The following is a 19756-nucleotide window of genomic DNA, read 5'->3' on the forward strand; positions in this document are numbered from 1 at the left end:
TTAGTTCTAGAGAAAATCTAGGCCTAGCACGGTGTGAGGAATGCTGTAGTGTGTTCTTTCTTTTCCCTTCAAAAGACAAGAAAAATTGTTGTGGAGTCTGCAGTGAACATCTGTGTCCTTATTCTGCTGGGGCAGGGTGGAAGGTGGTGTTGGTTCCTTGGTCTACCACCTCTAAAGGGAACAGAATTTGGCCACCACACAACAGAAAAGCAAATATTTTCTTTATATGGTCAGATTTTGGTCAGTTCCCTAAGACACTCACACCAGAGCCAGCTGCACAACAGGGAGTCATGGCAACAGTTTCACCCAGAATCTGTGAATTCCAGTAATCAAACTCCATGATTTTAACTTGCCAAATGCATTGGGCAGCCTCTGATTTTGTTGCTCTGCTCCTCGAGATGGCTGCTTTTGGGACATCACTGGCAAGTTTGCAGACTAAATATTCTGAGTTTTTCTGTGTGGTGGTGTGATCCCTGACAGTCTAAAGCCTGTTTTTTAGCCTGGCCTGAGGCTGGTGTGCAGCCCTAAAGGGACATCACTGAAGCAGCACCTGAATCTACACCTGGCCCTACCCCAGAGGGCTTCAGGCCACTCTCTGAAAGGTTCAGAGCAGAATTTCCCTCTGGGCTGCTCTTCCTGTGGTGACATTTAATATGAAGGAAGCTCTTCCACGCTGGAAGGGCTCTGACAGTGGCACTGTTAGGCACAGTTCATGTCTAATAGTGGCAGTTTTGGTACTGTAAAATAAACAGATTTAAAGCTGAGTTGATGTAGTCCCTCCCTCTCTAACATATCCCACCTTGCTGCTGGAATAGGAATTCCAAACTGTGTGTTGGAGTATGTTGGGTGGTTCATGCCCTTCCTGCCTGCTGGGAATGCTCAGGATTTCTCACACACCCATCCTGTCAGGCCAGAGCAGCTGCACAAACTGTGCTCCTCTGCAATCCTGTGGACAGTTTGCTGTGATCTCAGTAGTGTTAACTGTTAGGGGAGTTTAACTGGAAAACCTCATCTGCATTAGTGGGATGTGATGTTCATTTAGAGTAACTTAGATTTTTAAGTTCAGTATTGATTTGTATCATGTAATATTTGTAATTTTTTTGCCATAAACAGATACCTCAGTCAGGATCTCTTAACTTCAGCTCCTTGAAAGTGAATATTTGTTTTCCTACCTGGAAACAGGAAGCCTACAGACGTGGCTGAGCAGAGGGAACAAAAGTTTCTGATCTGCTTTGCATCACAGTAACTTCTTCAGGTGGACTAGAAATCGCATTGGACTTGCAAGACTTGAGTCAGGCATAAAACTTATTTAAACAGAAATTTAATAACAAGTTCAACATAATCCTTGTTTTCATTTTAGAAAGAGGGAATGTGATGTTATTACAGGAGGAAGACAGCTTGATTCATTTGCAATCTTCCAGTATCTGTCTCTAAGAACAAATGCAGCTGCTTTGGGCTGGCGTTGGCGGGTGAAGATTCCTTTCTTGTTCCCCAAAACTCGTGTGGTCCCTGCAGAGAGGTTATAAAATAAAGCAAATATATAAAATGAGCTCTTTCAGGCCCTGCTCTGAGCTGTTACAATGTAGGTACTAAATCAGGCCAGGTGGGAGAGACCTATGCACTTTCTTTCCACACAGTCAGGTACAACAGGGAGCCTTGGCAGGATTCATGGATGTGACAGAGCAATCCAGCTGCAATTCCTTGTATTTACAGCTGGTGAGCTGTGACACTTAACTGGGGTGTGCCCATTGATCAGTATTGTATCTACAATAGATTGGCTCCACCTTCAGATTGGATGGAGGAAATGGTGATGACTATTTACTGTCCTTTGTCGTATCTAGATCCTTTTCCTGCCTGTTTTGATTTTCATAGGAGAGTAGAAAAAAGGATTGCAACAAGTAGAGAGACTGGAACTGCATCTGTGTGTGACCTTGTCTACATTTTCTCAGTCCTGTTTGAAGCTGATGCTGCTTTTCTGACCACTGCCATCACTGAGCTTTCTAATACCTGTCCTGGTGCTCTGCAGAGTATTTTAGTGGTGTTGCTTCCTAACACTGCTCACCACCCCAACTCACTGCAGGTGGCACAAATAGAACAGGTTCCTTCCCAGATCTGAGTTGGGATTGTAGAATTTCTGTGTGACTGCACTGTAAATTAAGGAATTTCCCTTCCTTTGTGACTGCACTTAGCTATTAATAATGGGTGGAGTGTCATGGTAAGACAGCTGTGTGCCAGTGTGGCATCTGCTCCTCTACCAAGTTAATTTAGGTTATTTAAGGTGCTCTGTTCCCAGGGCAGTTGTAGGTGACACGAGAAGCAAGTGAGATGTCCCTAACCACTGACTGAAGCTCTGAATTGAGGGTGGCAATCTGGGTCTCTCACAAGCTTCCCTTGTGCATTGTCTCATGTTCCTGGGAGCATCTCTGAGGTGGGACAGGCAGGAGAAAAGGATGAACTCAGTACAGACAGGACCTTCTCTCTTGGCTCTGGTCATGCTGGATTTTGTGACAAAACCAGCTGTGCTCTGTCCTGGTAAACAGAGGGCCTTTTATCCTACCCTCCAGCACAATATTTGTGTGGCATAAACCACTAAACTCCCAGGGAGGATGGAGAGTTGTGTAGAATATAAATAAAAGCTTACCTTGACTGGTCATGAAATCAGCAAAATTCCAGATGAGCTCCCCAATCACATACTCCTTCCTCTTCTTGTCAAACACTGCGTGGTACTCCCTGAGCATGGCCTTCTGGTACTCCTCAGTGAACATCAGGGGGGGATCCTACAGCCAGGGACAACAGGATGAGGGGACAGTTAATCCCAGCAAAGGCATTCCCACTTACTGAGAAACTATTCCCAAAGAGAAACTCTGTGGTTGCTTGGTCTTCTGATTGCTGCTGCATTAACAGAGGCTGATGTGACAATTAGCAAACACAAAATTCCAGGTATTCCCAGGGGGAATTCCTGTGGTGGCCTTTGCCACAAAGGGACAGGAGTGCCACCCCCTCCTGCACGGGACAGCACCACAAACATCCATTCTCCAGGGTTTGCTTTCATTGAAGCATCTCCTACCACTGCCAAAGGACAGATTTTGGAGTCCTCTTTAGGTAGGCAAAGCTCACTGATTTTGGTGGAGCAGGGTCACAATCCTGGAGCCTTTTGGACACTCCCAGCTGAAGCATCTCACAACAAAGCCAGGCCCAGTGGTGCCACCCTCTCTCACTTAAATTTTGTTGCCCTCTAAGAGCTTTTTCCATCTGGGGAACACCACAACACTCACACTATGAAGTCCAGGCACTGAGTCTGCTCCATATTCACTCTGGATAATGGGTTTTTGGTAGGTTTTATACCAGTTCTCAAACTGGGCTGTGAGTTGGAGTGGAATCACTTCCAGGTGGCCTGGGTCGTGATACCAAGAGAAGTAGCTGTTCACACAAATCACATCCACGTAGGGAGCCTGCAGGACACAAGGTGAGAGTGTTTTGGCATAGACTTCAACCTTCTCTTGCAAACTTAAATCCTCCTTTGGGTTCATTTAATGGAATCCAGGTTTATTACACGTAGAGTGAAGTGTTTCCCCCATCACTCAGACCCTCCAAACATCATATCTTCCCCAGAAAAAAAAAAAGCAGGATAAATTTAATAAGCTAACAACATTAAGATGGCATTTTCCTTACAGATTAGGAAGTCACAGCAAAGAGTTAGACAAGATCAACACATTTCATTCTCAGGTTTGTTAGAAGTTTTTTTGTTTCCAAGATGTCTCTGGCTTGCTGGTACATTTAGATGTACTTTTTTTTTTTTTTTTTTTTTTTTTTTGAGTATTGGAATGTGATTATCAAGTGAGTGGTCAAATATTTTGACTAGCAACTAAATTTTGTGCATCAATGGTGCAATACTAAGACTAAAGCATTCTGCAAGTTATTTGCCATTTCTACCACATGGACAGTGTGATAAAAGGGCACAAAGCCCCCTCAAGACAAAGTGATGTTGTATGTAACTTGTTCAATGTTCTCTTAACATGTTTTGTAATAAAAAGAAAAAAAAAAGTTCTAATATCACATCAGTGTATGAGACATCTGTTCTTTGGGTTGGTTTGCCTGTGCTGCTCGAGTTGGGCAGAGTGGGAACGGGGTATCCAAAAGCAGATTCCTGCTGGGCTCCTTCAAATTTAAGGCCATCAGAGGTTTTGGGGGAGGAAAAACCTCAAGAGTTGCAGCCATTCCTGCTAATTAGAGGACAGTTTAGAAGAAATCCAAAGTATAACCTGGAGCAGGGATGTGTGGTAGCACCAACTCACCTCCTAGAAGTGATTATTGTACAGTAGTGCCCAGGATCTACCCTGGAAACAAATACAGGTGTTAAAAATCCTTGGTCCAGGCTATGAAAGGCCCAGAAATCCAAGGAAAGTGCCTTTTGGTTATTTATACAGCTCTAAGGCTTTTAATTATGGAGCTGGAGGAGCTTTTAGATTATTGGACACAAACAGACATCTGCCAAAGAAGATCTACAGCAGTTTAAGGCAGGAATTAAAGCAAAGTTTCCTTCCTTTAGACTTCCACAAGGGTTGTGAGCATTTTAAAGAGGTTTAAGCTTTGGCTTAATTGCAAGTGAAAATTCTGAGCATTAGTAAACACAATCAATGGCATAACAAAGCATGGCAATATTAATGGAATCCAGGGGCATAATCCTGCACACAAAGAATTGTTCTCTCTTACAGACCCTTTTTGTTTTTTCAGCTGGACTACAACTACAGGATAAGGTGATTTTTACTAGAAACAAAAATGTAACTTTTCTTTTGTCTTTCCCTGCTAAATATCTCCAGTAAATTTAGGGAGGTGCAGGGAAAGGAATATAAAACAAGTGACAAGAGGAGGAAATTTAATGTATGAGTTTTAAAAAAGAAAAAGCTAGAAAATAAAGCAAACTTACACCATGATCAAGAGCGTAATTAGCATCTGTCACAAAGGTGACTGGTCTGGAGGGGTCGAGAGCTTTAGTGTGAGCTATCACTGTCCTGTTTGCAAACAGTAAAGCAAGAGTTCAACAACAGCATGGAGAAGCACAGCCCCCTCTCCCCAGGCTCTCTGTCCTTCCACTCCCCCAGACAGAGCTGGTTTTGATTTAGCAGTGTTTGAATTAAATAAAGAGAGTATCTGTCACCAAGTGGTTGCTATGCCACCTGATAAAAGAGCAGAGTGGAAGCACACCAAGCACAGGCACATCCGTTTGTTGGTGGTGCCAGCAGCTTAGAAGTTGAAGGGACAGTTTGACAAAACTCTGAAATGGACAATAGGAAGTTTCTGAACAACTCCTGGGATGCATTCTGCATTCCTGAGGCCCTGTGGCACAGCAGGCAGAGGTTGGATGGTTTTGAGGAAGCCCTGAGTGAGAGAGATGGGACAGAATGGGAGAGTCAAGCTCTTGACATTACAGGAGGGTGCTGGAACATTCTGAAGAATGAAACTTCACAGTTGTCAATGCACCTACAGCTCCCAGGGACAGCCTGCTGCCCGTTACAGAGCTGCCTCTGGGCTATCCAAAGCTTAAATCTCTTGAGAAACAAAACCAAGGGGTCTGCAGGGACTCAAAGCAGTGGCTTTGAAGTGAGGAGCCACAGAACAAATAAGCAGCTTTAACTGCAGAACCTTGTCTTCAGAATGAAAGGCCAGTTATTTTACAGCTGTGATTCTCAAAGGATTCAGCACTCATCTTCCAGTGGTAACAAGGAATATCCTGTTCCCACCAGGTCTGATTTTGCTTAGCTCAAGAAGAGCTGCTCAAACCAGGTGGACTCCTGGTCATTTTTTGGAGTCTTAATGTTCAAAACCAACAGGTCTGAGACAGTTGAGCAGTTCTGAGCATCAGTTCGACACATGCAGGAGTTACATTTCAGTTTGCATCTGCAGGTACAGTGCCAGGGTTCCCAAAAAATGCCTTCCCCCCCTTTATTACTTCTCTGTGCCATCCCAAAGGAAGAAGAGGAATCATGTGCCACGAGATGACGAGCAGATGCCCTTACTTGAAATAGTGAGCGGCTGGGGGCAGCTCCGACGCCGGCTCATTGGCCACTGACCACATCACCACTGAGGGCCTGTTCTTATCCCTGCGGATCAGCTCCTCCATCACAGCCAGGTGATGCTGCAGGGACTTGTTCCCAAAGCTCTCACTGGAAGACAGAAGGAGGTGAGGGTGTAAAATCCATCCCATCTGCCTTGCCCTGTGCAAACTCAGCCTCTGGGCAGAGCAGAGCCTTGATGCTGAAGATGGCTTCTGCCCTATTTCCCCAAAGTTTGCTGCACAGTTCAGGGCCGTGGTTTGGGCTCGTTAATGGAGCCATGTGGCAAAATGCCCTCTGGTTGCCCAACATCACAAGGCACTGGTGGCGCAACTGGGAGATTTCCAAACAGAGCAAAGTACTCTCATTATCGGGACAACGGGTGGGACACTCTGGGGACAAAAGTGTAAAAAGGGTAATGGGACACTTGGAAACAGCTCAGAGAGGAGCAGATGAGCGAGGGGCAGGGTGTGCTGGGCAGTTCTTACGGCAGTTTGATGCCCACCCCCGGGCTCTCGTCGATGACCACGATGCCGTAGGTGTCGCACAGGTCCATGATCTCCTCGGCGTAGGGGTAGTGGCTGGTGCGGAATGAGTTGGCCCCCAGCCAGCGCAGCAAGTTGAAGTCCTTTACAATCAGGGGCCAGTCAAGGCCTTTGCCACGGATCTGGGGGGAGAGAGGAATCACCCTTTGTGAACACGGCTTCCCTGCTTGATCCAGCCCCAGCCCCGGAGCTGCCTGAGGCCGGTGCTGCCCAGGGTGGGGAACCCAACAGCCACTGTCACAGTCAGAGGGGTTTGGGTTGGAGGGGACCTTAAAGCTCATCTCATTCCACCCCCTGGCATGGGCAAGGACACCTTCCACTGTCCCAGGTTGCTCCAAGCCCCGTCCAACCTGGCCTTGGACACTTCCAGGGACGGGGCAGCCACAGCTGCTTTGGGTGACCTGTGCCAGGGCCACCCCACCCTCACAGCAGACTGACTGTCAGCATGTCTGGCTGGAAGCTGTGGCTGGGAGATGCTTCAGTGTCTCCACCAGCACACCCATGTACCCTGAGGGATGTCAGGACCATGGCAGCACTGGGCATGGAATCCCCTTAGTGCTTAGCCTGGGAGGAGAGTGTGAGGGAACAACCCCTCGGAGAGGGGAGGGGAGGCAGTGCAGGTGCCACCTCAGCAGTGTGAGCTGAGGTGTCACTGGGTGTCCCTGCCATGGGTGCCACACTTACATCTGCATCCTCGTGCTTGTTGACCCCATGGAAGTAGAAGGGCCTGCCATTGATGAGGAACTGGGTGCTGGTGACGTGGACGGTGCGGATGCCGACCGGGAGCGTGTACACGTCCTCCAGCAGCACCTCACCCACCTGTGCCTGCATCTTCACCTGCATGTCCAGGGAGGAATGGAAGGGATCCTCATGAGGATGCCCAGTGCTCCCTCCCCTGTCTGTGAGGGAGATTTTGGCCCCACATCCCCTTCCCAGCCCTGCCTCAGCACACAGCCTGTCCCTCACTGCTGCTGCTCAGCAGGGAGCCAGGTATGACTAAACAAAAAAACAGAAATCCAAGCTGTGGAAGTTGAAGGATGAAGAATGAGCCCTTGCATGACCCTTTTGGCACTTGCTCATCCCAGGAGTTTCAGTGTCTTTTCCCCATGGCATCACCACAGACCATTTCTGTGCCCTGCACCTTGATGCCAGGCAATGACTGACATATCACCTGCTCCCAGGTGTGAACCTGAGCCCCTGGAAACTCCGAGCAGCTCATCCTCCCTGATTCCTGCACCTGAACATTGCTACTGATCCTTAACTCTCAAAGAATCTCCAGCTGTCGAACTCATCATCTCCTCAGAGGGGATGGATTGGACCCTCAGTGTGAAGGGCCAGCACCTCAGAGCACACTCCAGGAATGCCCTTCTCTCTGCCAGACCCTTCAGTTCAGCAGCCAGGAAGCTGCCAAAGCTTGATTTGATTACTGCCTAATTAGCGGTGCCACTCTGGCCACACGCACAGGACCCGTGAGAGGAGAGGACAGAGGATGGGCCATATGGCAGTGCCTTAACCCTATTAAACACACACCCACAGAGGAGGAAATGCCACTTTACCTCTAAGGAGTACAGGTATCCAGGGTTCTCGTGCATCAGGTAGGGCCACCAGAGGTTTGGGTTGAGGACTTTGAGCTCTCCCACTGGGCCATCACCTGTAGCAACCACTTTCCCCTCTTGGTCACGCAAACTCAGCGACAAGGAATTGGCTGTGCTGCCAACCACTGACACCTGATACTGCACCATGGCTGGCTCAAAGGAAACCAAAGACAATCAGGCTCAAGAAAAAGCCACTAGAAAACAAACTCAATCAAACTTGTGCAGGATTTTTCCCCCCTTGTCACCTCCATCTGGAGTCTGAGGGAGCTGCTGTAATTGCTCTGGACCTACCAACACTGTCTGATGAAGTGGTTGTCACAGTGATGTCATCTATGTAGGCAGCAGGAGTGGTGTAAAGCACAACTGGGCGGTGGATTCCGGCATAATTAAAGAAATCAAACCTGATGTTCTGCACAAAATAGTTCTTGGGGTACCTGAGTGAGTGAGACAGGAGAAATGGCTGCATTACACTTCACTGCACAGCTGAAGGCAGCATGTGGAAGCTGGCAGTGCAAAATAATCATGTAAAATAGTCTTTACGACAGGCTGGATCTGTCTCTCAGCTGCTACACTGAAGGGTTCTGCAGCTGACAAACATCTGATGCCCCAAGATTTTGATCCTTCAGGAGAGCTGGTGCTTGCAGCTTCCAGCTGAATCCAAATTCCTCAAACCTGCCCTTCATTCAACTTGACAGATCACCCAACCTGAGCTCCCTGTGCACAAAACAGATGCAATTCCTCACCACACCAAAGCTTAAACTCCTCGTTGCTCTTTTCACCACACAGTAAACCCCATGAAGAGTTTTATGAACCAGCAGCTGAATAAACTCCTCTCCCACCCCTGGGATCAGCCCAGCAGTAAAATACCCAGCAGCTCACCTTGTTTTGTCAGTCATGTACTGGATGGAGCCTGGGGGCAGCGTGTGGGGGGTCAGGGTGTTGTTGAGGGCGACAGTGATGCGGCAGAGGGTTCCTGGGCTGCCCTGCACCACGCTGCTGATGTCAGCCTCAAAGGGCAGGTGCCCCCCTTCGTGCTCCACCACCTGCACCCCATTCACCCACTGCAAGGAAAGACCCCAAAAAATGGTTTATTGGGATTTTGTGGCGAGCAGAGCACAGAGAAGGGAAGCCCAGTTACAAGGAACACCCGGGCTCTTGATCCTCAAGGGGTCTTTGAGGGATCTCCCTTTGCTGGGAGCTAGGTCTGGCTCACATAAAGTGTCACTGAGGGACACAGTTTGGGGCAGATCCATTAATCAGGAAATGTTCAGTTACTAATCCCGAAATTGCAGGATCAGAGAAGAGAAATTGGAATTCATTCTTGCTGGGGGAAAACAGGTTAAGAAAACAGCAAAGAGCTGCAAAATCGAGGCAGGGACGCATTTGCTGAACAAACCATAAAACTGACTTTAGTCCAGCCTAATTTTGGAAGCACGGGGCCAATCCCCCCCAGGCACCTACCACGATGGAGTAGTAATGGGCACTTCCAAAGCGCAGCACCACCCTGGGGGCGGGATCGCCCTGCAGCCAGCGCAGGGGGAGCAGCACCTCCTTCTCGTACCACACCCAGCCGATGTAATTCTCCAGGCTGGGGTCCTGGGTGATGTCGTTGAAGCTGGCAGGCACTGGCATGTCAATCACAGGGCCGCTCTGGCAGGAGTTGCACGGAAAAGGAAGGAACAGAGCGTTTAAAAAGAAGATTTTTACTGCTGGAGGTGTCCCCTTCCAGTGACAGCTTTACAATCCCTTTGCCAAGGGGAAATACGTGGGAAAAGCTGTTTAAAAACTGGTGGCATCTCCCAGAGCTCCTATACAAGCCCTAATTAGCACCAGGCACAGGAACCTGCCTGCTCCTACAGGAGGGAGCTGCTCCTTTCTTTTCCTCTCCTGCTGTGCAATGAAATGCTTTCATTAATGGCTCTGGCATCATGGAATCAGAGAAGTGAGGGGAAAAAACCCCAAGCCCAGGTTGTTGTTTCAGCCTGGGGCTTCCCAAAGCTGGGAATTTTCTCCTGAGCAATGTGGGGTTTGTGGTGCTGTTTGCTAAGAGCTGTAGTAAAAGGGTAGCAACAGTAGTGGATATTTTGGGCAGGAATGGATATTTTAGGATGTTTTTCTCCCTGTGGAGACTGTTTAGGATGAGTTCAGCCTTTCTCACCACCTGAAAGCAAGAAATTCCTTGGGATTACAACAGAATCCATTCAGTTGCTTATTCCAATATAAAGATTAGAGGGAGGTAGTGTCACAGGACATTGAATATTGAGGAATCCAGATGCTGTTGCCAAACAGAGCTGTTCATTTTCAGCACTTTCTGCACTCGGGATATTGCACAAAGGAGTTCTGCAGCTTCTCCTTTCCTGAGGAGGCCTCAGGAAACAGAATGAGGAAGGTCTGGGCACCCAGGGTGGGCATCATGTGCATGGCTGACTCAGCACTGGCACTGCAGAGAGCTCAGTGCCCTTGTCACAAGATCCTAGTGGGGAAATCCTTGGATTGGGAAAAGGATTTTCTAGTATCTGATGCAGGACAACCCTTGCCTAGGCTGGCCAGGAGCTGGGTCCCCTTCAGGGAGATTCTCTGAGGTCTAAAGCAGGTTGAGCACACTCATCTAAGTTTCCCTTTGGTATTTCAGGATTTCGCTCATCTGGCAAAACTTCCAGCAGCACAGTGACCTTCAGCTCTTCTCTCCTTCCACAGTTCAGCAACAAAATCGGCCAAAAGGCTAAAAATAGAAATAATGAACGACTTATCCATTTTATGCATAAAATTCATAACTCTTTTCTCTCAGGTAATGTAGCTAATTTCCAGGCAGCTCTCAGTCACACCAAAACTTTTCAGCCAGCACTCTGAAACTTTGGAATAAACAGTTCCCAGTGCCTTTTCCAGGCACGTTTTTGCTGATTCTGTGCTGCTGGAAGCTCCGCGCTGTGCAAGGCTCCGGCAGCACCTGGAGGTGAACGGGGTTCACTCAAACGCTGTCTGCCTTTGGAGCAGCACCGGGGGGATCATCAGGAGCTGCTAATTAGGAACTGCCTCAAGAATAACCTGGGCACAGCCATCACCATGGGGCAAAGGGCAGCGGCCCCGCCAGCCCGGTGGGGAAGGGAGGCAGGGACAGAGGGAGGGAGGGAGGGAGGGAGGGAGAGAGGAAGAAAGGAGCGGTGCCTCCGCAGCGGGCCGGAGCCCGGTTCGGAGGGGGAAAAGCGCACCCTGTGCCCGGCGATGGGCAGCGCCCGCCCCGCTCCCCGCTACCTGCCGGAGCGGCCGCCGGTACCAGCGCTGCGCGAAGCCGGCGTCCCTGCCCGGAGACAGATCGGCGCGGAAGCTCCAGAGGCCGCCGAGCTCCCTGCGCTCGCGGGAGGGGGTGTCCCGGGGCTGCAGCATCCCGGCGGGACCCGCCGCCAGCCCCGGGAGGAACAGCAGCAGCGGCAGCAGCAGCGGCAGCAGCAGCGGGCACGGCCCGGCCCCGCGGCTCCCACACGCCGCCACCGCCATCTTGGCTGTGGGCAGGGCCCGCTGAGGGCGGGGAGGGGCCGGGGCCGCGGCTGAGGGGCGGGACCGGAGCTGAGGAGGGGGAACCCCGGCTGAGGGGCGGGACCGGAGCTGAGGAGGGGGAACCCCGGCTGAGGGGCGGGACCGGAGCTGAGGGGCGGGACCGGAGCTGAGGAGGGAGAACCGCGGCTGAGGGGCGGGACCGGAGCTGAGGAGGGGGGACCGGAGCTGGGGAGGGGGAACCGCGGCTGAGGAGGAGGAACCGCGGCTGAGGGGCGGGACCGGAGCTGAGGGGCGGGACCGGAGCTGAGGAGCGGGGTCAGAGGTAGAGCCCGATCCCGGTGCAGGTCCCGATCCCTGTCACGGTCCCGGTCCCCGTCCCGCCCGGGCGGGATGAGCTGCCGCAGAGGGTGTCAGGGATCAGGTTCTGTCCCACGGTCACCTCCGGACAAAGCTACGATTGTCCTGCCGTAAAGGCGCCTCCACGAGTCAGGGGGACTGGTGAATTTACTCAGGTGGCGAGTGATTTCCCCTTTCCCCTTTCCTTTCCCCTTTCCTTTCCCCTTTCCTTTCCCCTTTCCTTTCCCCTTTCCTTTCCCCTTTCCTTTCCCCTTCTCCTCTCCCCTTCTCCTCTCCCCTTCTCCTCTCCCCTTCTCCTCTCTCCTCCGTATTTATTACTTAGGGGTTTTAATATATTTATTGCCTACTTTTACTTATTTCTCATTTACTGAGTTGCTTGTTTACATATTTATTTATTTATTTATTTTATCAATCAATCACAGAATCATTTAGGTTGTAAAAGACCTACGAGGTCACCGAGTCCAACCTGTGACCCAATGCCACTCTTATCACCCAGACCAGGGCACTGAGTGCCACATCCACTCTTCCCTTAAACACATCCAGGGACAGTGATTCCACTTCCCTGCACAGCCTGTTCTGATGTTTATCGCCTTTTCTGTGGGGGAATTCCTCCTGATGTCCAACCTAAACCTCCCCTGGCACAGCTTATTATTATTGCTTACTTACTTCTGGTTATTTATTTGTTGCCTGCTTACTTACTTCTATTTATTTTCAGAGTCACTCTTTGAAGTGTGAGGGTAAAAAGTTACTGGAAATGGCAAAAAGGTGGCCAGGTGCCTTCCTGGGGATAGGAAGGAGGATGAGCTGTTGAAGTATCAAGACACAAGGGAGGAATTTCAGTGAACTACAGACACCCCAGTGTTTATTAACTCCAGACCAGTGGCACAGGCACAACGCTGCAGGCACGGGATCTCTCCCCACACTCTAAGCCTGTTCCTTGAGCCTCTTGAGCAGCTCCCGCAGCTGCTCGATCTGGGCGGACACGCTGCTCTTGGCGGTGCCGCCCGCGGCCGTGTACTGCTCCACGCTGCTCACCACGCTGAACACCTGCGCCACGTCGCTGCCAAACAGGGGGCTGGGGGCACAGGGAGGGCTGTCAGGGGGCTCTGGGCTGCTGCAGAGGGTTTTGGGGCACTTTGGGGAGCTGAAATAACAGAGATACAAACCTGATGTTCTGCAGGTCCTCCAGGCTGAGGTGGTTGATGGTGATGCCTTTGGTCTCAGCCAGCTGGACGGCTTTGCCAGAGGCCACGTGGGCTTGTCTGAAGGGCATCTGCAGTGGGAAGGGGACACAGCAGAGGGGACTCAGCTCAGTTCCTCCTCTGCATCCAAAGAAATCCCAGCTCCAGGTCTCCCTCTGGCACTTACTCCCTTCCGAACCAGGTAAAGAGCCAGGTCAGTAGCCAACATCTCCGGGCTCAGTGCCCTCTCCATGTTCTCCTTGTTGATCTGCAGGAGGAGGATCGCAGGGACACATTACCATCAGCTCCTCCTTGGGGCATGTTAGTGCTCAGAGTGAGGGGAATTCATCTGGAGCTCTAAAAGGATGCTCTGACCCCCTGAGCAGCTGACAGAGGGGACCAAAATGAGCAATGTGGGTGAGGCACCGAAGTAATTTTATTTGGGAACAGTCTGGAGCTCTGCTCCCTGAGTTACTCACAGAATGTGCACCACAATCATGTTCAATACTGAGAGGATGAAGAAAAAGCCTTACCTGGAGGGTGGAAATCACTCCAGTGGCAACCTGGAGCACAGCATTCAGGGTGTCTACGACATCAAAGACGGCCTCCTTGTCCTCCTGTGTTGGAACAGTGAAGGAAATGGCTCTGAGTCAAGCTGGTACAGCACAAAAACCCACCAGGCTCAGCAGCCCAGCTCTCCTGACTCTTGCAGCCAGCAGGAGAGATGGTGTGGAAAGGAACAAAGGCTTTACCTGCAGGTCCTTGTTGTAGGTGCTCGGGAGTCCTTTGAGGACCATGAGCATTGCAGCCAGCTGCAGAGGGGAACAGGAGAGGCAGGGAGTGAGGAACAGAGCAAAGCACAGCCCCAGGGCAGGCTTAGAGCACACAGCTCTTTACAATAAAAAAAAAAAAAAGGCAAGAAAAAGGAGGATTCTCCAGCCCCAATATGAGCAATTTTCCCTCCCTCTTCCTCCTTTTTGGGGCTCACCCGTCCGAACACTCGGCCGGCTTTGCTGCGGATCAGCTCCAGACTGTCAGGATTCTTCTTCTGAGGCATCAGGCTGCTGCCAGTGCTGGATGGGAGATGAGTGGAGTGCACTGGTGAGCAAAACTCCCATCCATACACACAAATCATCACTGACCCAGCCCTCCAAAAGCAACATGTAGGTCCCCCTTCATCATAGTCCTATTTCAGGTGTAGGAAATCAGTGAACTGCTGAGTTTCTCTTTGATTTTGCAACTTGTCTGGAGCTGCCACACAGTCCCACCCCTCAAAGAGAGAGTTAAAAGGAGGCTCTCCCTCCAAGCCCCTCCAGGGTGGTATCAGCAGGCCAGATTAAGCATTGATGTGACTTCAGGGAGGGAGGGCTGTGGTTGTGCCACCCTGCAGACAAGGAGTCTGTTGGGATTGCAAACCCAGCCAGGCAAGGAAGGGCTTTGGCAGCATTCCCAGCACAGCAGGAAGTTCTCTCTGCCAGCAGTTGCTGGACAGGAGCTGCTGATGAATGCAAATGTGGTTAAGTTACCAGAATGACAAATAAATGAGCATTTCTGAGGAATATTCACCCTGAGGATGAATAGGCACCTGAGGGTGCCTTTGTGCAAAGCTCTTGATGCTGGGTCAGCCTCATGCACAGAGAGACCCCAACCACTGCCTCACCCTCCCAGGGTGGGAGAGCTGAGGAGGAGAGGCTGAGGGAGGAGCTCTCTGCCCAGGGTTGAGACCTACCTGTAGGCATCAGAGAGGGTCAGGAAGCCAAACTCGCTGGTGCTGTAGATGATGAGATCCTCGGCCATCTTGCTGAGGTGGATCATCAGCAGGGTGGCAACTGAGAGGAATTCCACTGCAGGGAAGGCAGGAAATGAGGAGGGGGAAAAGGTGCTTGGAAAACTCAGAGAGCCCTGACTGGGCCTTTGCTCCTAGTGCTGGATTTCAGCCCCTTGTTAAGTTAACTGGAAAGGTGTCAGGAGCTGCTTCCCACAGTGCTGGGAAGATTTGCCTGTGCTTACCCACAAAGTCCCTCTCGCTGACGGCATCCATGCTGTTCAGGCTGATGGAAGCAAATTCCAGCTCTGCAAGGAAGGGGATGGACACAGGAGGTCACACTGGCCCTGACAGGAGCCTGAATGCACCAGGCTGCCTCAGTGCAAGTGACTTTTTATATTCATTACCCTCCACCCCCTTGTCTAAGTGCTGCAACACATCCAAAATAACATCAGGACAATGTCCTGATGCTTCCCAGAGGCCCAGATATTTTGAGTATGCCTGTTCCTCAACACCAGGATAACATTTACCACTGCAGAGCAGCTCTCTGTCGATTCCCAAGGGGTTCCCAGCCAGAGCTCCACTGCCAGGGAAGAAAGAACCAGAAGTCATCCATGATATCCAAACTGCTATCCAACCAAAACTGAGCTCTAGTGGTGACACCTCTCTGAAGATTTCCCTCCCCCAGTTCACTTTGGTGTCACAGTGTGCTCTGAGACTCATCAGATTCTGAACTCTGGAGTAAACCAGAATTTCTCTTCAAGGAGGAAGGTTTGCTTGATGGAAGCCTTGTAATCCTTGATTTCCAAGGGATAGAACAATATATTTATGGTGAGAACCTTTGGAGAGGGAAGCTGGGCTGCAGTGTCTATGGAATAGAAGCCTCAGTGTTTCAGGGGATGGACAGATGGCCTTATCTCAGAGCAAAACGAGGACTGAGGATCACAATAAAAAATAAATTTTACCTTCCCAAAGGCAAGACATTGATCCTCCTCTTCACCTCTCCCAGGCGCTCGGAATCCCGGGTCAGAGCAACAGCATGGCTGGGGAAGGACAGGAGAGATGAAACTGGGAGATGAAGCTGGACAATGTCGCACCTCAGGAGGTGAGAATGGCCAAAGGATGGAGAATGGGGAGTTGCCCAATCCATGCTTAGATTCCTAGCTGGTCAGAGCCACACAGGGAATTCCTGTTCCAGTTTGTGAGGTTCCCTCTGCTTTGTCACCACCCCTGGCTGCCCCCTCAGCAGAGCAGGGCCCCGAGGGTGGAGAGGGTGGGAGGTGCTCACCTGAGCAAGAACTGGCTCCATCGGATGGGCTGAGCTTTCTGCAGGTGGGTGTAGCCAGGCAGGATCACATCGATTTCTCTGGGAGGGAAAGGAGGGAGAGGTGAGCAGCAGGGACAGGAGGGCAGAGACAGGTCTGTAACTCCCTGCACAGGAGACCCTGCTGCTGCACTGTCAAAGGACAAGCCTAAAAATCTCCTGCTCCCAAAAAGGTCAAAGTTATGGAAAACAGGGACTGTGGAAAAGGACTCACGTGGCAGCGCGTTCCACCAGCGTCTCAGTGAGCCGCAGGAGGTGCGTGGAGATGATGGAGAGGGAATTCTTCATGAACAGCTTCAGGTCAGTCACAACCTGTGGGAGATTGGCCACAGTTAGGCCAAGCATAATGGGACAGATTTAGTGACCAAATAATGCTCAGCAGAACTCCCTGGCACTGTTATCCCCTCCTAGTTCTGGGTGATGGGAAGGGAAATCCTCCTCATATGGAATGCATCCCTGGTCACTGAATTGTGAAAACTGCTGTTGCTTTCCACAGACAATACCAAAATCCATTTTTTTCAGTGGACTTCTCAGGTATTGTCAAGTTTGAAGCAGAAAATTCCCAACCAACAAAAGTTGATCATCCTGAGGAGGACTGATCCTGAATGATGTGTGGCTCCCAGCCAGCAGAATCAGTGGTTCTGGAGCTTTTCAGAGATGTCAGTGGAATTTTGTGGCCTTTTACCACCAGGAAGCAGCCCTGCACATCCCACTCCCCTGGATGGATGAGCCACTGCAGCATCATTAGTTTAAAGCCATCATTAATTTAAAGGGAATACAGGCTAGAGTGTGCCAGGGCATGAGAAGGATGGCATAAAAATATTCAATTAAAGAACTGAGGAGGAGGAATACAGAGGGAGAAAAAAAGGTTCTGTCTGTACCTGATCATTCCTGCTTCTGCCAGTGTGCAACTTCCCAGCTACGTCTCCAATCAGCTCCTGAGGACAAGAGCAGGATTGCTGTCAGGATCTCTGTGCTCTAAGCAGGACAATCCACATGAGCAGATCTCCCTGCCTGGGAGGGACTCAGCTCCAGGATCCAGGGAGTAACCATGGGATGTGTTCTGGGGAGGGCAGGTTTGGGTGCTGGGCTTGTACAGTGCCACAAAAGGGGCTTGGGGACCCTTGGCTGTGCCCCAGGGGGTTCAGTGCCACGAGCTCTAAAGGAATTTCACAGAGGGACAGAGGCACAAGCCCTCAATGTCAGGCAGAGGATCAGGACCAAGAGGTTAGAGGAGCCAAACCTTTAGTCTGCGCTCGTTGGCAGTGTGGATATCCTCATCAGTTTGTTTCAGCACAAACACTCCTTTGGACCATTCCTCAGAGATCTGCAAACACCAGAAGAACCAGTCAGCCACGATGGTGATTAAATCCAAGGAGGCTTCTCTCATGTCAGGAGAGAATCATTCACCTGACAGTTTGAAAAGGAAAAAATACCTTTTCCAGGCCACTCAGGATCTTCTCCAGCTCAGTTTTAGACAGGATCCCAGACTTCTCCAAGGCTTTGGCATAAGCCATGCTCCCCTGGATGTCAACTTCAGACAGTCTCTGGTCATAGCTAATGGAAGCATTGAGCATCTCCATGATTGGATCTGTGCTTCCACTGAATCTTCCACCCCAAAGTTTATTCCCCTGAGAGAGAAAACAGTGAATTAAAGTGGCCTAATAACTTCAGATAAATCCTATGCAGGATATAACATCCAGTGATGCATTTATGGGGGCCAGCACAGAAACAAAAGTGGGGTTTTCCCACCCAAACCAGGATTCCTGTGGTGATCTCACCCCCTGGAATGTGTCACCCATTTCAGTGGGTGACCAAAGGCTTGTGCAGGGCTCCAGCTGTGCCCCACAGTAGGGCGTGTGTCGTGTGGGAGCTTCTCCAGCAGTGACTCAGAGCCTGGGTGGCCTCACCTGAGCTGTGTCACCTGCTCAAGAGCTTTTTGCTTGCCCAGGTAAAACAACCCCTGAAGTTTTAATTCTGCCAGACTTACACTGAAACCCAAGATTTCAAAAGCAACTCTCCAGTGCTACCAGGCACAGAAAGGAATTGGAGGACTCCTGAAGGAAGGGACAAAATAGAGCAGCACTGCAGAGTGGATAATAATTACTAATCTACTTTTTAAACACCCCAACAAGTTTCTTCTCATGCTGGTCACTATAACTACCATGGACAGCAAGAGCTGGCAGGATAGCTGGAAGCTGATCTGTGCCAGGGCTTTACCAGTCAGACAAAACACTGTTGAGTAACCTTAAAGATGTTTTCCCTGGTGACTGTCTCCATGTCCCTGAGCCTAAAAGGACAACAGGAGAGTGCCTGCAGAGATAAGGGTGCAGCCATGTGTGGAAGTCAGCTTTGTTAGAAAGCTGAAGGAAGGCAGAGAGAGGAATCAGAATCTAAAAAGAAGTGTTAGAGCTCCTCAGCACTCATTTTGTGCCCCCAGGAGCAAAATTAATGCTAAATTAAAGGCCATTCCAGAGGCTCAGCACTTGAGTGGGGAACAGGAATATCCAGGTACAACTTCAGTACTTAAAGCTTTCCATCAAAGCAAGAAGTGTCAGCAAAAACACTGCAAATATACATTTACAATCGGGAAATCAAAGCTGCAAGATTAATTTTAGGATGCTCCAGGACTGTTTGGAGCAGTGGCTTCCAGCCTGGCAGTGATGGGCACTGCCTGGAACGTGGAGCACCGACTTGGAAAGCAGAAAGTGAGACTCGCCAGGATGCCTGGTCACGTCTCGGCAGGGAAGGAAACTGAAAACGCAGCTTTTGTGCCGAGCAGTGTTTACACAAGCTGCTGGGAGGTGCCTGTGCCTGAGCCCGAGTCCCAGGCACGGGGCATCGGCCTTTCCCAGGGAGCCAGAGGCAAGAACGCGGAGGCTCCGAGACAGCTCCGCTCGGCTGAGCACCCCCGGACACCCCCCGGGGAAGCAAAGTCCGCGCTCACCTCGGCTGCTGCCATCGCGGCCGCTGCCGGCTCCGTGTGCGCAGCGGGGCCACCGACGGGGCAGCTCTAGTCCCGGTCCCGATCCCGGTCACAGTCCCGGTCCCGATCCCAATCCTGGTCACAGTCACGATCCCAGCTCCAATCCCGGTGCCAATCCCAGCTCCGGTCCGGACCCCGATCCCAGCTCCGGTCCCGATCCCAATCCCAGCTCCGGTCTCGATCCCCGCTCCACTCCCGGTGCCGGTCCCAGCTCCGGTTCCGATCCCAGCTGTGTTCCGATCCTGATCCCAGCTCCAATCCCTATCCCAGCTCCGGTCCCGATTCCAGCTCCAAACCCGGTTCCAATTCCAGCTCCAGTCGCTGTCCCGATCTCAGCTCCAATCCCTATCCCAGCTCCGCTGCCGATCCGAGCTCCAGTCCCGGTCCTGATTCCAGCTCCGATCCCGGTGCCGATCCCGGCCCGCTCCCGGCGCACCCCGGCCGCGCTCCCGGCG

At 50.9% G+C, this 19756-nt stretch overlaps 2 protein-coding genes across 3 annotated transcripts; both read right to left on the reverse strand.

The window, feature by feature from the left end:
• Window positions 1–1334: 1334 nt before the first annotated feature.
• On the reverse strand, window positions 1335–11664 carry GUSB (glucuronidase beta). 2 transcript variants are annotated; one of them, XM_082294770.1, is made up of 12 exons: window positions 11446–11664; window positions 9655–9843; window positions 9073–9254; window positions 8485–8627; window positions 8155–8342; window positions 7283–7435; window positions 6542–6720; window positions 6018–6164; window positions 4928–5012; window positions 3276–3452; window positions 2642–2777; window positions 1335–1509 (listed from the first exon to the last, which is right to left on the reverse strand). In XM_082294770.1, exons 1-12 carry the CDS (start codon window positions 11575–11577, stop codon window positions 1352–1354), a joined length of 1869 nt encoding a protein of 622 aa, XP_082150896.1. In that variant the 5' UTR covers window positions 11578–11664; the 3' UTR covers window positions 1335–1351. The 2 variants fall into 2 exon arrangements, with proteins under 2 accessions (XP_082150896.1, XP_082150895.1); XM_082294769.1 differs by having other exon boundaries at window positions 1367–2777.
• Window positions 11665–12969: 1305 nt separating this feature from the next.
• On the reverse strand, window positions 12970–19670 carry LOC309580508 (argininosuccinate lyase; the record flags this gene model as incomplete). Its single annotated transcript, XM_082294525.1, has 16 exons — window positions 19263–19670; window positions 17752–17946; window positions 17559–17642; window positions 17197–17253; window positions 16530–16627; window positions 16280–16357; window positions 15957–16034; window positions 15522–15574; window positions 15237–15299; window positions 14956–15070; window positions 14215–14299; window positions 13979–14038; window positions 13760–13843; window positions 13414–13494; window positions 13212–13318; window positions 12970–13120 (listed from the first exon to the last, which is right to left on the reverse strand). Exons 1-16 carry the CDS (start codon window positions 19275–19277, stop codon window positions 12970–12972), a joined length of 1404 nt encoding a protein of 467 aa, XP_082150651.1. The 5' UTR covers window positions 19278–19670.
• Window positions 19671–19756: the final 86 nt, after the last annotated feature.

This window comes from Coloeus monedula (assembly GCF_965178545.1).
Source record: "Coloeus monedula genome assembly, chromosome: 20".
NCBI lineage: Eukaryota > Metazoa > Chordata > Aves > Passeriformes > Corvidae > Coloeus > Coloeus monedula.